The sequence below is a fragment of the Achroia grisella genome, unplaced genomic scaffold, assembly GCF_030625045.1.
Source record: "Achroia grisella isolate CSIRO2021 unplaced genomic scaffold, CSIRO_AGI_Agris_v1 utg848, whole genome shotgun sequence".
Classification (NCBI taxonomy): domain Eukaryota; kingdom Metazoa; phylum Arthropoda; class Insecta; order Lepidoptera; family Pyralidae; genus Achroia; species Achroia grisella.
In genome coordinates this window covers 481,775-497,189 of record NW_026713041.1, presented here as the reverse complement: position 1 = coordinate 497,189, position 15,415 = coordinate 481,775, and the positions used below count along the sequence as shown (strand labels likewise).

The window sequence follows — 15,415 nt, the reverse complement described above, 5'->3', positions numbered from 1 at the left end:
TTAAAAATCGAAAGTACTCTGGGCTGTACAGACTGATTACCATTGCTTAGAAAAAAAAAAATGGAACGACTGAGAAAATAAGGCAAATGCCAAAGCAGTCACCGGCTGTCAAATTTCGCGCGCTAATGCTACCAAAATATACTTACAATACAATTAACAAACTCCTAACTTTGAAAATATATATATTATTTTCTACGTTTAGTGCTATTAACTGATTGTATCTGTATCTGTTAAGTGTATCAAATTACTATGTCAACTCCATCTAAACGCCCTTCTTCACGAGCATCTTCAGAATCTCGGACTCCTTCAAGGAGGACACGTTCGTCACAACAGCTTATTGTCCCAGAAACTCCGCAACAGTCCACAGGAACACCTTCGAAAAGTAAATTAATTTAAATTTTGAATTAATACTATTTCCAGGTATAATGTAAATACAATCTACGGCTTTTAAAATGAAGATCATTGCAAACACCAAAAAAAAGTTTGAACGATCATCTAACGTATTTTTACAAAATATGATTCTTTGAAGTACTTTGTGTAATATCATTGAATGAGTTTTATTGTTTCTATTTGAATATAAATTTATCTACATGATAATAATCATGTAGAATTGATTTTATGTATGAAAATATAACCTAGTTTGGACAGATATGAAGTCTCGTTAGTAGATAGCATTATGAAAGATGTTGTGTTTTATCTTATTTTAAACCCTGTTGCAATGTTGAATACAAATCACAGTACAATATGCACATATTTTCACTAATTGTTTATTTATGTTGCATTGTTTATTTATTTTAAAAATGTTATCTTTCAAATTATGGTTCATTGCTTTATCCCATAGGTGGACATTGATTTATTAAACTTAGGAATGAACATAGAGTGAATGTATCTATTTGTTTTTATTCTGTTATCAATAGTTTTGGCAGTATATGTGATGAAAGACATGGCAAATTTTTTTACACTTTGAATTTTTAAGTCTTATTTTTTATATTTACTCAGGAAATTCAGGTGAAAGAATTATTGAAATTTGTTCAATTGTGTTCAATAACTGTAGAGAGAGATTGTGTTATATACTTTTCTGTAGGTTTATAAAATAATTAGTTTAAAATTATTCATATAATGATTTGGTCAATACAAAAATGCGATTACTTTACTTCTAAATTATCATATGAAATATCATATAAAAATTATAGTGTATTTTTTTAAGCTTAATTATGCTGCAAATGTTGTAGTTATAGAAAAACGAAATGAAAAATATTATTTTATTTCCAGATGGAACTCCGGGCACACCTAGAGGTACACCTGGCACACCCAGGGGGACACCTCGCACACCTGGTGTGCAGGTACCTGGCACATCACCAGCTCGTGCCTTAGCATCAAGTCCCATTGGTAATTTTTTTTATATTATGGTAGTGGCAATCAAGCATACGGCCCATTATATAGTAAATGATTACCGTAGCCTATAAATGCCTACACAATGCCTATACAAACACCAGGGATATCATGTATGCATTGCTAACCCTTAAGAAACCTTAAAATACCCTTCTTAAAATAATTTTAAAATTACAGTTAATTATAAGTATTATACACAGCATCATCTATTCCTAAGCTTTTTACTTTAATATTAAATTTAAGAAGAATATAATAATTGTTAATATAAAAAAAAAGAAACCAACAAAATGAAAAAATCATACTAATATATGAATGTAAAAGTGTTATTGATTGTTTGGTTATTACCTTTTAACATCTAAAGGGCTGCAATATTAATGAAATTTGATTTGTAGATGGTATCATAGACTCATTTCCATCTCAAATAAATGCCGGTAAGAACAACCAATACTTATATAATGTGTACATTTACAATTTATCTAAGAGCTGTATGTGATTAAAGAAAATTCATCATTATTATTCTTCTTTTCATTTGATACCTTTTGACAGTTTTGGGGTCGCTATAGGTATAGGAAATATGACTGACCTTGGCTAAAATATTAAATTAACTTAATAATATTTAATGCCTTAATTTTTTCAGGCACTGATATTGACATGAGCTCTCCATTAAATTACGGTACACCAAGCTCTTTGAGTACACCCCGGTCTCTCATGAGAGGTGTCATGACACCAGCTCGGCAAAGGGCTGACCTACGTGGCCATAATGTTGGTAGAAATGTACCAGCCCCGACACCAACCAGACAAGTATGTTATTTATTTAAGTTAAATAAATAGACCTATATATATATTGTACATGCATACATTTAAATTAGGTGGAGAGCACATTAATTCTGAATAACAGGTAGAACATGCAGCCTTTTTTGATATATTGATATAAATGTCTTAAATTAAAACATGTTGATATGTGCTTATGATATTAAATATAAAATCCCTCCTTACTACCCTTTTAAACTGGGGAATATTAATTATGGATATGCCTTCACCCCAGGGATTTTACAAGTGGGTATTCAGTTGGTATCAGTCTCGAGCACAATGGTGAAAGCTTGCATGAGTGGCCCCCCTCATATCATCATCATCACAACTGCTGCAAAGAAGTTTTACCACTTTCTCTGCTTCCGAACACTCTGGAATACAAATAACCCCCATTTCACACAATTTCAAGACTTTTTGTGTCAATGTCAGACTGTAATGGCTTAGTACTCTATCAAGATTAGAAAAACACTATTCAAACTAGAGATCATAAAAAATACGTAACATATACTAAATTATAGGCGGAGCAAGGAACCGCAGATGCAACCTCAGGAGAGCCTCAACTCGTTGTATGGGGTACCGATGTAGCAATTACGGAGTGTCGCGAGAAGTTCATCAAGTTTATCCAGCGATTTGTTGAACCTACTGCAGTTACAAATGAACCATTGTATGAACAAAAATTAGAAGAAGTAAGTCATATTCATTTGTAACCGTATCTCAATTTTTAAGCATCCAAGTTCCCATGAAAATGTTACTAATTTTTTTCTTACTAGATATTCACACTAAACGAAACTTATTTTTGTTTTCCTTATTAATTTTTCAGGCTATGTGCTTTAGGTTATGCTTTTAAGCTATGAGGAAGTCAGGCAGACAAGTCTTCTCATTAGTAAAAAAAATACTAAAATGTAAATTAAATATTTATTTTTAATTAGGCATTATACATGCCACTTGTTTTATTAAAACGGATTTTTATACATAAATTGTAATTATTCCTTCTTTTATGTTTTATAGGATTGATGTTTATTTATTAATTTATTTATGCCAGATACATACACTGGAGGAGCCCTTCCTGGATGTCGACTGTGAACATGTGAAAACGTTTGATGTCAAGCTCCATCGGCAGCTTGTTTCTTACCCACAAGAGGTAATTACATTTTCACCTGCACAAAATATATCTTTTTGTTATAAAATATACTCAACTAATATATAATAATAATAGACTAAACTAACTTTTAACAACTTTTACATTTTTATAAATGGTAGTAATCTGATAGGCATTATAGCACTCACCCATAAAAACTGTCAGTATCATTACTATGAAAGAGGTAGTAGAGGTATATTTCGACTCTATTACTGAGATATTTTATAAAATCTCTATTGTTTTTAGGTGGTTCCAGCTTTTGATGCAGCTGTGAATGAACTGTTCTTTGAAAAGTACCCAGCAGCCGTATTGGAGCACCAGATACAAGTTCGTCCCTTCAATGCACCACAGCGGCATATGAGGGACCTTAACCCAGAAGGTATACTAAACTAATGACGCATATTACATAATAACATTATTTGTAAATACAAACTTCAAAGTAACTAATAATTTCAACCGTGTTTTATTGTCATTGAATAAAAACATGAGTGTATACACTGTGGTACACTTTGAACACAACTTTAACCCTAAGTTTTAAATACATACGTAAACATAGCCAACATAACAAATTTTATTTTGATATTAATACAGTGCAGGGCAACCGAAATAAGGAGTTACATTGCAGTCACGTAATAATGTGTATATAGACGACATTTACTATCAATGTTTCCTTGTTTTCTATACCAGTTATAAAAACTACTACATACATATTGTTACAGTTTATTATAAAGTATTTAAAAAATCTCTATATTGTTATAGACATCGACCAGCTGGTGACCATCTCAGGCATGGTGATTCGTACGTCAAACATAGTGCCAGAGATGCGCGAGGCGTTCTTTAAGTGTGCGGTATGTGGCGCGGGAGCCGCAGCCGAGCTGCAACGCGGCCGCGTACCGGAGCCGGCGCATTGTTCCCACTGCAACACTGCTCACTGCTTCCAGCTTATACACAACCGCTCGCACTTCAGCGACAAGCAACTTGTCAAATTGCAGGAGTCGCCCGGTAATTAGTTTCTTTTGACTTTATTCTCTTTACATTCTCAATATTGCATACTAGTGATATTGTAACACTGTAATCATTGTATCCCTTCTGGCTTTCCCGCATTACGAATGTGTCGTGTAGGGGAGAAAGTGGAGTGTTAGTAATGTGGACTAATGACTCCATTGCTAGCAATGCATGGTGCATGTTGACATGATCAGGTTGACCTCGATGCGGGGAACCACATCGAGGTTCCAGGAGGAATCCTGGAAACCATTATTATAAATTCCTGGTAAATTTGTCACGATGGGCTGACTAATTTGACCTCATGTTCATCATATCGTCTACCACTGGTGCCCGCATAAACGGGAGCCCAGGTGGGAGCACCATATCATTATTAACCATTAAAAGAAATGTGTTGTATAAACGCAGCTATTACTAATATATCTTTCCCCCTATGTGGTGTCATAGACGACATGCCCGCGGGCCGTACACCGGCGACTGTGAGCGTGCTGAGTCACGGCGCGCTGGTGGAGGCAGCTGGCGCGGGCGAGCGCGTGGCCGTCACGGGTGTATTCCGCGCCGCGCCCGCAGCCGTACACCCGCGTCGAGCCACGCTGCGTGCACTGCATCGTACACACCTCGATGCATTGCATTACCGCCGCGCTGCGCCCGACCGTCTACACGAGATTCAGGACGGGTGAGTACCATCCCGATACACATGCCTCATGACACACTGCATCACATGCCCTACAATGACGATTTAGTACTCTTCCGATACACTTTATTCTTCCTGCCGCATAGTTAAAATTTTATGCCACCAATTCGTCATTTCAAATATGTTTTGTTAAATATGATAATGCTTATGTTGAAACAATTCCAATTGTTTTAACATCGAGTAATCTGACAAAGTCTATAGTCGGAGTTGCGAGTTTAACGTTTTTTTTTGGTAGCAGGGCTCAGTTTCGTTGATACTAGAAACCCGTTCTTCCGTTCCCGTTCCATTTCTTCTTCCCTGGGAAAAGGCGCGAATAGACATACGCAAGTCCGATCTTACAGTTGTCACTGAGTCAAGGCGTAACATGAAGGGGCAGCTGTTATGTCTTAGATCAATATTGTACCATGCCTACTCACATAGTAGTAGCCATAATACTTTTAAAAAGACATCCAGGACGATGATTTAGTTTAATAGATCATAATCTAAATTATACATTTTTTTAAAGCATGATTTATTTTATTTATTTAGTAAAGAACACCACTTCCCACCGGAACGCGTAGAACTGTTCAAGGCTCTAGCAGCACAGCCGGATAGTTATGAGCGACTCGCGCGAGCTATAGCCCCATCCATTTACGAAAACCTTGATATCAAGAAGGGGGTGTTGCTGCAACTGCTTGGTGGGACTAAGAAGAACTTTAATGCTGCTGGCAGGACACATTTCAGGTAAATTAAAAAAGAACTAAAATGACAGTTCATTTATACCAGAAGGAGATAGTCATTCACAGAGTCATTGTCAACTGTCGATGTTATGGTGAATGCAACACTTGACATGCCCACATTTACATAAATCAAATCAAATGAAAAATGATAAAATTATTAAAGCATTTTAGCAGGTTAAAACTTTAAAGTTTTTTGTTTTAATATTTTTTTCCTTAATATTGTATATTTGTATCCAACATGGCAGGGCTGATCCTACCACCATCTCTCAGATTAATTTGCTTATATATTGGTGTTTCAAAGGAGCATCTCTGAAATATAAATTAGCAGTAAGATTCTGGTGTTAGTCAGCCCTCCGATCGACCCCTGTCCAATTGAAACGGGAATCGAAATTACGACTGCCTGATCCGAGGTTTGAAACGCTAGCGGTGCTCTCAGACTAAAGTCCTGGGTTCGGAGCTGGGTTGGAGCGTCCGGTGAAGCTGTAAAGGATAGCTGCGGTCAAAAGTATTAGAAAAGTCCGGGAAAAAAATGCGAGTTAGTCAGATTTGAATTCAGCAACTTTGGGTTCAAGTCCGTATATATAATAGTAAAGCACTAGGTCATAGGGTTGTAACATTACTATATTACTTAATACATAATAGTACTATAATATAGTTTACACGTACAATCGTGATCAATTCCTCATCAGATCAGAGATCAACATCCTGCTGTGTGGAGATCCCGGCACTAGCAAGTCACAGCTGCTACGCTGGGTACACGGGCTGGTACCGCGTGCCCAGTATACTTCCGGTCGTGGTTCCTCGGCCGTCGGTCTCACCGCCTACGTCACCAAGGACCCGGACACACGCCAGCTAGTTCTGCAAACGTTAGTATTATAAATATACAAACATATATAAACGTACATTGATCCAATCACACATTCACGTACAAGCACTATGCTCAGGTTCACTCACAGTAGGCAATATCGGTATAGGCTGAGGCCTTTTGTCTGTTCACATTGAAGAGAAATATGGTTTAAAAAAAAAACAATAGACATAGTTCTTGATAATTTTCTAATGATGTTGTAATCAAATTTATCATAACTTTTTTAACTTGTTACAGAGGAGCCCTCGTTCTAGCTGATAATGGAATATGCTGCATTGATGAATTTGACAAGATGAATGACTCAACTCGCAGTGTTCTGCACGAAGTTAGTGTTATAATTTTTAGTTACAATTTCTCATACTTGTATCTTTCTTATCCTTGTATTTTTTTTTTAATATTTATTCAAGAGTGCTCAGGTTTGACTATATTTATAGATATTTTTTAATTATTACTGTTAATTTAAAATATTTAGGATCGCGTTGCCGATCCATATGACATCCTTGGTGTTTCAGGCGTCTATTCTATCTATATTCTTTAACATTGTAACTACATTCTGTACTATTATTGCATAGTATCTTTATAGTCTTTATATAAAAGTATATAAAGACTAGTTGGAGAGCAAAAGAAGTCAGCCACCATCATATCTTTGCCTGTAGTGTGAAATATATGAATTAAAAATTAGGAACGAATTGTGTTATTTACGAAAATAAAATGATTTCGTGGAAACATCGCATATACCGCATAGCAATAGTTTAAGTATGTTTTTTTTCTTTTGTGGAAATAGGTAATGGAACAACAAACCCTATCTATCGCAAAAGCAGGCATCATCTGCCAATTGAACGCGCGCACCTCAATATTAGCGGCCGCTAACCCAGCTGAATCTCAATGGAATAAGAATAAGACTATAGTAGAAAATGTACAACTACCACATACGCTTATGTCCAGGTAAATATATTTGTAATCTATAAACTACCAAACGCAATATGTTTTTTTACGTAATAATTAGGTTGATATTAGGCTTCCTTTCTATTCCAATTACGTAATAAGTACCGCATTAGTAAACTGAACCTGTTAATGGAAAAATAAAAATAAAAAAATTATTAAAATACAAATGTACACATGTTGGGCCTCCCATATTGGATTTGATTATTATAAGTATAAAATTTATTCAAATTCAAAAATCATTTATTCATGTAGGACATTTTAGCCGCTTATGAACGTAAAATTTTTTGTATTATAATTTTTTATTATTTATTATAGCGTAAGTGAAAATTTTGGGTTATATAAAAGGTTAAAAACAAAATATTTTTTAGTTTCACATACCCTTACTCTTATATGGGTATCTCCGAAACCGAACTTTCGGTCGGACACTAAAAAATAGATTATCCTATTCTCGGACCTACCAAGTATACATATAAAATTTTATCAAAATTCTGTAGTTTAGAATTCCATCGCGGACCAACAAAGTGACACGAAATTTTTATATATTAAGATATATAATTGTTGTCTTGTTGTGAATGTGACGATTATATTGCATTGCCCAATAAAGTAATATGAAATGTATTTTAGATTTGACCTCATATTCTTGGTATTGGACCCGCAAGACGAGGTGTTCGACAGGCGATTGGCATCGCATCTTGTGTCATTGTATTTCCAAGATGCTACTAATTCCCAGGACGACCAGGAAGTCGTGGTAAGATTTTATAATCTTAACGATTAAAAACTCAACTAATAAGCTTAAGGTATGCGGGACCTACTTGGACAGATTCCAAAGTCCATCATTAATGATTTACATCCGAGCAAATCTGATTTTATCGGAATTTTGCAATTGTCCTAAAACAAGTGTTCCGTAAGAATAGTATTTCTATTTCTCTTTATTTTCTTTGCTAACTTAGTAAGGAACTTTCGATGTAGGTAGTTTTATAATCAGCCGTCTCAAGGTAAACTAGAGCTGTGCTAAATCGGGCTAATTTAGCAGCCAATCAGACTACAGTCACAAGTATAAATGTGAAATAAGCAATGAAAATAGTTACACTTTTTAAGTAATCTTTAGACTTAAAAAGTGGTGTAAAAGAAATAACACTCGCAAATCAGTGTAAAACCAACATTCGTTTCTTTTATGTTTTATTATACGTTAATTATACGTTACGCGAGCTTGCGCTTTTAGTATTGGCTGGCGATGTACCAGTGGAGAGACAAAACAGTAATTATGAAGGTCAGCATAGCCAAGTTCGAAAATCCCAAGGAATTAACACAATGGCTTCCAAAGGGGACTGACGTGTTCCTTGTTCCTATTACTATTACCTTCCCTAACCCCAAACATTTATTTTTACAGGATATGGCACTTATGCGGGACTACATTGCGTTCGCGAAAGAGCACGTACAACCGACGCTAAGTGAAGCGGCGCAACAAAGATTGATAGACGCATATGTCGATATGAGGTAATGCTAAAATTAAATGTTTTCCGTTACAAAACGTTGATATTCTTTAGAGGACTAAAGAATATCAACGTCTTCTAACGGATCATGAATAATGTCACGCACTCGAGGTTGAGAGCTTCAATCTTTGTAGTCTTACTTAGAGATGGAAATTGAAATCGAAACCCCTTTATTAATTGGAAGGAGAAGTCACAAGCTTCATGTAAAAAAATATGAAATCTAGCAGGATTGTCATCCCTGTGAAAGAGATCTTAATTTTTGTGTAATGACGTTTGAATTTTAGTGTAAAAATTACGAAATTTCAACTATTAAAATGTGAGGAGAAGGGGTCTAAGATTAGTAAAATAATTTAAGGTTTGAGTGAAAAATAATTACTGACATGTTAATAAAAATACTGGTATTTTATAAAATATCGTATAAGATTGAAGCTCTAACTTTCCACTAATATACTTAACAAGTTAATCTACTAAAGAGATAATCTGACCACAAGTTCATTATTTTTTATTACCTCTCCTTGACTTCCTATAATTTTTATCTAAATCTATTTAGCGTTATGATTATAAATGTAATAAATTTAATACATATTTATAATTACTATATCTATGGTAATAATAAGAGATTTATGTCTTACTAACTACTCGCCCCAGCTTCGCACGGGTGTACATGTTATTACATATAAACTTTTTTTGTGGAATCATTTTATCTATTACTAAAAACTGCATTAAAAGCAAGTGGACTGAAACGCCTTCTTCTTGGTATTTCTGACTGCATCTTGTTTTTTTTTTTCTTATCTTATTCAAGTTCAAATTTTTTAGTTGTTAAAACTCATATTGACAGACGTGTCGGTAGCGGCCGCGGTCAGATATCCGCATATCCTCGTCAATTGGAGTCCCTCATCCGGCTGGCTGAAGCTCATGCGAGAGTGCGACTTTCTTCTGTAGTGGAAATATTAGACGTGGACGAAGCGGCAAGGTCAGCACTTTTTAACAAATTTGCAAAAAAGTATATGTGATGAAACCACAGCTATTTTACTATGTTAGATATAGAATGTTCCCATTTTTTACATATAATAAATTAAGGTAAATATATCATATTTTCACACTAGAATCTAACACTGAATTTTATGTTAATATAACGAAAATTATAATATATACAATGTTCTATTTGTCGTTTGTTATCAATATGAAAATTATTTTAACAAGTTTATATATAAGTATATATTGTTATTTGAAATATAATTTAGGGCCATAATTTTTAATTTTTGACATATATTTTAATATGTTATTGTCATAGTTTTAGTCTGTAGTTAACAAAGTAACAGAAAATGTCCTATACAAATAAATGCTTCTGACTTTCCTTAAATGCTAAAAGAAGAGTTCTATAAAAATATCAACGTTAGTCTCTTTAAGGCTAACTCAAAACCTACTGGTCAGATCTTGATCAAAATTATATCAAACCACATATGAAACACCAGTATTCAAACCAAATTGCTCATATAGAAAAAGTTACAAATAGAGGAGTTATTTATTTGAATTCTGTTGAAAATTAGCTTGAATGGAAATAACATTAAGCTTTATTTTGCTTTACATCTGACCATTTGAAATACAGACTCCACCGTGAAGCCTTGAAGCAGTCTGCCACAGATCCAGCTTCAGGCCGCATCGACGTCGGCATCCTCACTACAGGGCTGGGCGCAGCCGCACGCCGACGTCGCGCTGACTTAGTGGCTGCACTGAAAGAACACATCCAGCCATACTCCAAACCCCATACCATTACACATTCCAAGTTGCTGCAAGAAATCAACACTAATGCTCAACTTGTAAGTAATACATTCTATCGAATAAGTGTAGCAAACAAGCTGAAGGCCAACCTGAAAAGTCTACCGTCGTTTATCCCTACATACTTCAAACTCAACATTAACTTGACATTGTCTGGTAGAATCCGCGGATACTCTTCATGCATTGCCATTTCTGATAGGTTTTTTTTTGACTACTCTGTTTTTGGCAGCAGCTGGTCTTTTCAGCTTCACCGGACAATAGGAGGCGAGTGCAAATGCCTGTTGGCCTGAAGGCCAACTCCCACTTATCAGAGGGTACCGCCAGGGGTAGAGATAGGTGAAAGAAGAGACTGCACAGTCCGCAGTCTGTATTCTAAACATGTACAATCACACATCACATGACGACAACTTTTTCACAATTAAGTGATGTGCAGATAGATTCTACTACTAGGAAAGGATATGGGCTGCCTTTTCTCTAAAAAACAGAAGTCATGAATATCAGCTAATAAAAATATAAATGCTAATCGGATTAAAAAGGAATCATTTGTTTACAGACGGTGTCACGAGAGCAATTGGACGAGGCGCTAAGAGATCTGCAGGACGAGGGGAAGGTCGTCATTGTGAGCCACACCCATCTCAGACTCTGTTAACTATTATAAATCGTCTTGTTAAAATAGTATATAAGCTTCGAAATTGAATCAATGATATTATTTTTTAAATAAAATTAAGTTTACCATAAATTTGTGTTTCCGTTGATCTAAACCTGTACAATAAATTCACAATTGTGTAGTATTTACCAACAGGATCGAATCATGATGAAAAATCAATCAAAACATGGTGCTGGTTGAAACTTGCATTTTTAAAAATGAAATAATGAATGCCCTCGAGTATTCACTCTAATATTTTATCATTGATAAGCATAGTAGTAATATCAGTTCTTGTCATGGAGTCTCTGGTCCCTAGACTATCTGGTTATAAAGAAAATTCAGTTTCTCAGTTTAATAAATTAAGTTTATTTACATTTAGTGTATAAAAAGCCTGTGGCAGCATAACAATACAACATATAATTTACCTTCCTTAATATGTCATACAACACATTACTGCTTTATAGGCCAATCATATAACTATGCCAAATTTAAATGCACAGGATTTCACACCGTGTATTTCTTAAAGCTACGTTTTTATTTAGAGGGGTTCTAATCAAATGAGGTATGGGTTTCAGGATGTTAACATTTTTACCTGATAAGAATTATTAAAATAGAAATATAGTAATATTATGGAATGGATGTACATGATGGGAATAAAAGGAGAAGACATTATTAAATTGTAGTTCGATTACTAACCATCATTTCCATACGTCAATAGTTTCTTTATCGTATCAAACCTATTTTAAATTGTGGCTATCTTAGAATACTACATTTAAGGCACACTCAATATAACGATAACAATTAAAACAACAGAAATTTGCGGACAATTATCTTGTTACAAAATAATATAACTTATATCATAATGAAGCTAAAGTTTTCAACCTTTACTTGAAACAAGAAACTAACTTCTTAGCATTCCATGGATTAACCGTGCGGGTGCCGGGTTCATCGTGTGGCAGAAAGGGAAACTCCGAGCAGTTCCCGGGATAATTAGACAGCCAGAAATTTACTATAAATATTTTCTAAAGGAATAACTACTATAGCAAATCTAACGTCTTAAAGTTTACGAAAAAAACAATCAAAATATTCAATGTACAATATACAATTGCAGTAGGAATCTTTTAAAATATGAAGTTTCTATATAATTATAACAATAATTTGTAAATAAAATGCTATTCAATATATTTTAATTTTTATATAGGTAGTATATGTAGGTACAAGTTAATATTTTTGGGAATCAGGTACGGAGTTATTAGTAATATCGAAGCAATATAGTTCTACAGTCTACAAGGTCTGGTGAGTCAGCATAAATATGAAATGATTGCTTTTACAACATATGTACCCTTAATTACTGCGAAATGGACGTCGTATCTATGCTCAATATAAATAGAGCAACCTTTTATCGTGTTGTCAAAACTACTGTAACAAAACGAACAAAGGTATTAATTTTTATAGTTTTATTGTGTTTGTAAATTATAATCTTCACAATTTAGATATCATTTCACTAGGCAGTATTGTGTATTTACATTGACGAACTATAGATTCAGCATCCATTTAGTGGTAATGGGCTCAATAAGACGACTTGTATCTAGATCCATAAAAAAAATAATAATAACAAAATTGTAATAAAAACAGTGAATTAATCAGAATTCCAACAAAAAAAAATTCTTTATGGCGGGGTCTATAATATTTATGTATACATAGATAACAAATTATAGGTTGTCAGTTATGTTATAGACTTCTACTTTGGAATGTCAACATTTTGGCAATTTTATATATTTATCACATAATTTTCACAGAATAAAAAACGTGAAAACACGTCAACTTATACTTGATGCGCTGTATTTATTGTAATATACACAAATTGTATCCACAGAACAAATATTAATAAAAGAAATTTTATGAAGCCGGAAGTTTTGTGTTAATATCTTTGGCATTTAATTTATTTTTCCTAACAAGCCAGTCTGTAATAGATATAGCGTGTACATATATTAAATATATATATAGTTGATAGGATACATATATAGAAATTCCAAAACAAAACCTTATTATAATGTAAATTCATATTGTAGGCTTGGTAAAAGTGTAATGTTTTTTTTTATTCTGTGGTTATATCTTTTGTGATCAGGACCTATAGTTTGAAGTAATTTGCAAGTGCGATCGTGTACCATTATATTATTTTTGGTATATCTTAATAGTGGTTATTCAGACATTATAGAAAATGTTCAAAAATGTATACATAATGATCCGCCGTCGTACAAACCAATTGTTTCAAATTTGTGACTCTAATTTGTGATATACATATGAATGTGAAAGTTGATACATGAAATAAATTTTCTACAAACCACATACACAATCTCTCTTATAAAAACGTCATGTTTAAATAAATTCATTTCAGTTATTGATAATGTTTCTGACTACCTCATCTGTGATAATAGCCGTGAACATACATAATATTTTCTTTCTAACCATTTTCGTAATTTAGTAGTGACCAAATTTAATTCTAGTATGGTTTTTTATGAATTAAGCTGAATATATAATAGTTACAAAAAATATTGGAAGAAAAGTGAGGTTAAGTTTAGTATACGGGAGTTTTATAGATGGCACAATATAATTTATTTACTATTTACTTATATAGTCATTAATACTTTAAATTAGGACATTGGTAGGCACTCGTGTTGGTACTCATATAAAATACATAACTTAAAATTTAGAATATTCCAAAGTGGTCCAAATCCCAAATGTATAAGATTTCCGCTTTATAGCATTGTTGCGAACTATTTTTACGCATATTTTCTTCTTTGTCTGTTTCTTAGAATAGTTTTGTTTTACATTTTGTCAAATTATTAGTAGAATAACGAACAAGAACACGACGTGACCGATAGAGCAGTTAATACAACGCTTAGTAAGAGTTGTCTCCGCTCTTACGAGAACTAAAACAAAATTGCATCTATGCATATGCAAACAAAACCTTCAACATGAATTATATATTGTATAGTTTGTACAACTTGTAAATATATCTATAGTGCTAAAAAATTAGTTGCACTGCTTCAAACTTATTTTATTTTGGCGTGGAAGCTTAAATTGCTATTTCACTTCGATTTCCACTTCTGCCATATAATCCTGTACATTTTATACCAGAATATAAAAACAAAACAATAACTATTAAAAATAGAAACAAAAAAGACTATATATATATATAAATATAGCTGGCAGCAAATACCAAAGCGAATTGTGATTGTTTACAAACCATTAGAAGATAGAGCACAAGTCAATTCACAATAATAACATACTAACTACGACCTGCAACAACTATCAAGAATTAGCAGCGTCCGAGTCCTCTGTCCTGTTTACCGGTACCAATGCTTTCTCCAATTCCGGTTTCCTATCATCCGCTTTCTGGCACGCCTCTAGGACGTATTTGTTGAATAAGTCCGGTTTATCTAGGTATACGTGATGGCCGGCGCCATTTATACCCTGTAGAAAAATAAAACAATCTATTTATTATATATATTTTTTTATCAAAACACGTTCTATGTTATCGAAGTGAAACCATACTATCATTATCGGGTATTGTATACATAATTATTAATATTAAAATTGGGACATACGTTCGATTTTAATACTCATTACTAATATCTAAAATATCCTTACTTTTCTCAATAATTGTGGTGTAATTTCAAAAGTTTCTACCAACATACTTTCATTGACGAAATATTTTCTCAAATACTTAGTCACTTGTTAAAATAACCATGATTCTAAACTTCGGTTTGATTTGGTTAGGTTCGGGCGTTAGTTATTTGTTTTGACTGACCTGACTTTATGTTATCATCCTATACTGGTATTCTGTTATGCGTTACGCCGATAAAGCAGACGAGAGCATGATATCACCCGTAAAAATATAACAATATATCCAAATGAATTCAATCAAA

At 33.8% G+C, this 15,415-nt stretch overlaps 2 protein-coding genes across 5 annotated transcripts in view; one reads left to right on the top strand and one right to left on the bottom strand.

The window, feature by feature from the left end:
- The first annotated feature begins 107 nt into the window (after window positions 1-107).
- Window positions 108-11,566, top strand: LOC131852377 (DNA replication licensing factor MCM4). The gene is made up of 17 exons (XM_059203053.1): window positions 108-382; window positions 1,273-1,389; window positions 2,030-2,193; window positions 2,721-2,888; window positions 3,245-3,343; window positions 3,587-3,719; window positions 4,100-4,342; window positions 4,790-5,018; window positions 5,565-5,759; window positions 6,445-6,621; window positions 6,858-6,945; window positions 7,405-7,565; window positions 8,190-8,313; window positions 8,956-9,062; window positions 9,897-10,031; window positions 10,668-10,878; window positions 11,391-11,566. Exons 1-17 carry the CDS (start codon window positions 250-252, stop codon window positions 11,484-11,486), a joined length of 2,580 nt encoding a protein of 859 aa, XP_059059036.1. The 5' UTR covers window positions 108-249; the 3' UTR covers window positions 11,487-11,566.
- A 2,875-nt stretch (window positions 11,567-14,441) lies between these two features.
- The window catches only part of LOC131852376 ((Lyso)-N-acylphosphatidylethanolamine lipase), a 29,985-nt gene continuing 29,011 nt past the window's right edge, over window positions 14,442-15,415 (bottom strand). For all 4 annotated transcript variants that reach the window (XM_059203049.1, XM_059203050.1, XM_059203051.1 and 1 more), the window contains one exon: window positions 14,442-14,960. In XM_059203049.1, coding sequence (XP_059059032.1) covers window positions 14,799-14,960 — 162 coding nt within the window. In that variant the 3' untranslated portion in view covers window positions 14,442-14,798. The remainder of the gene's footprint in view (window positions 14,961-15,415) is intronic.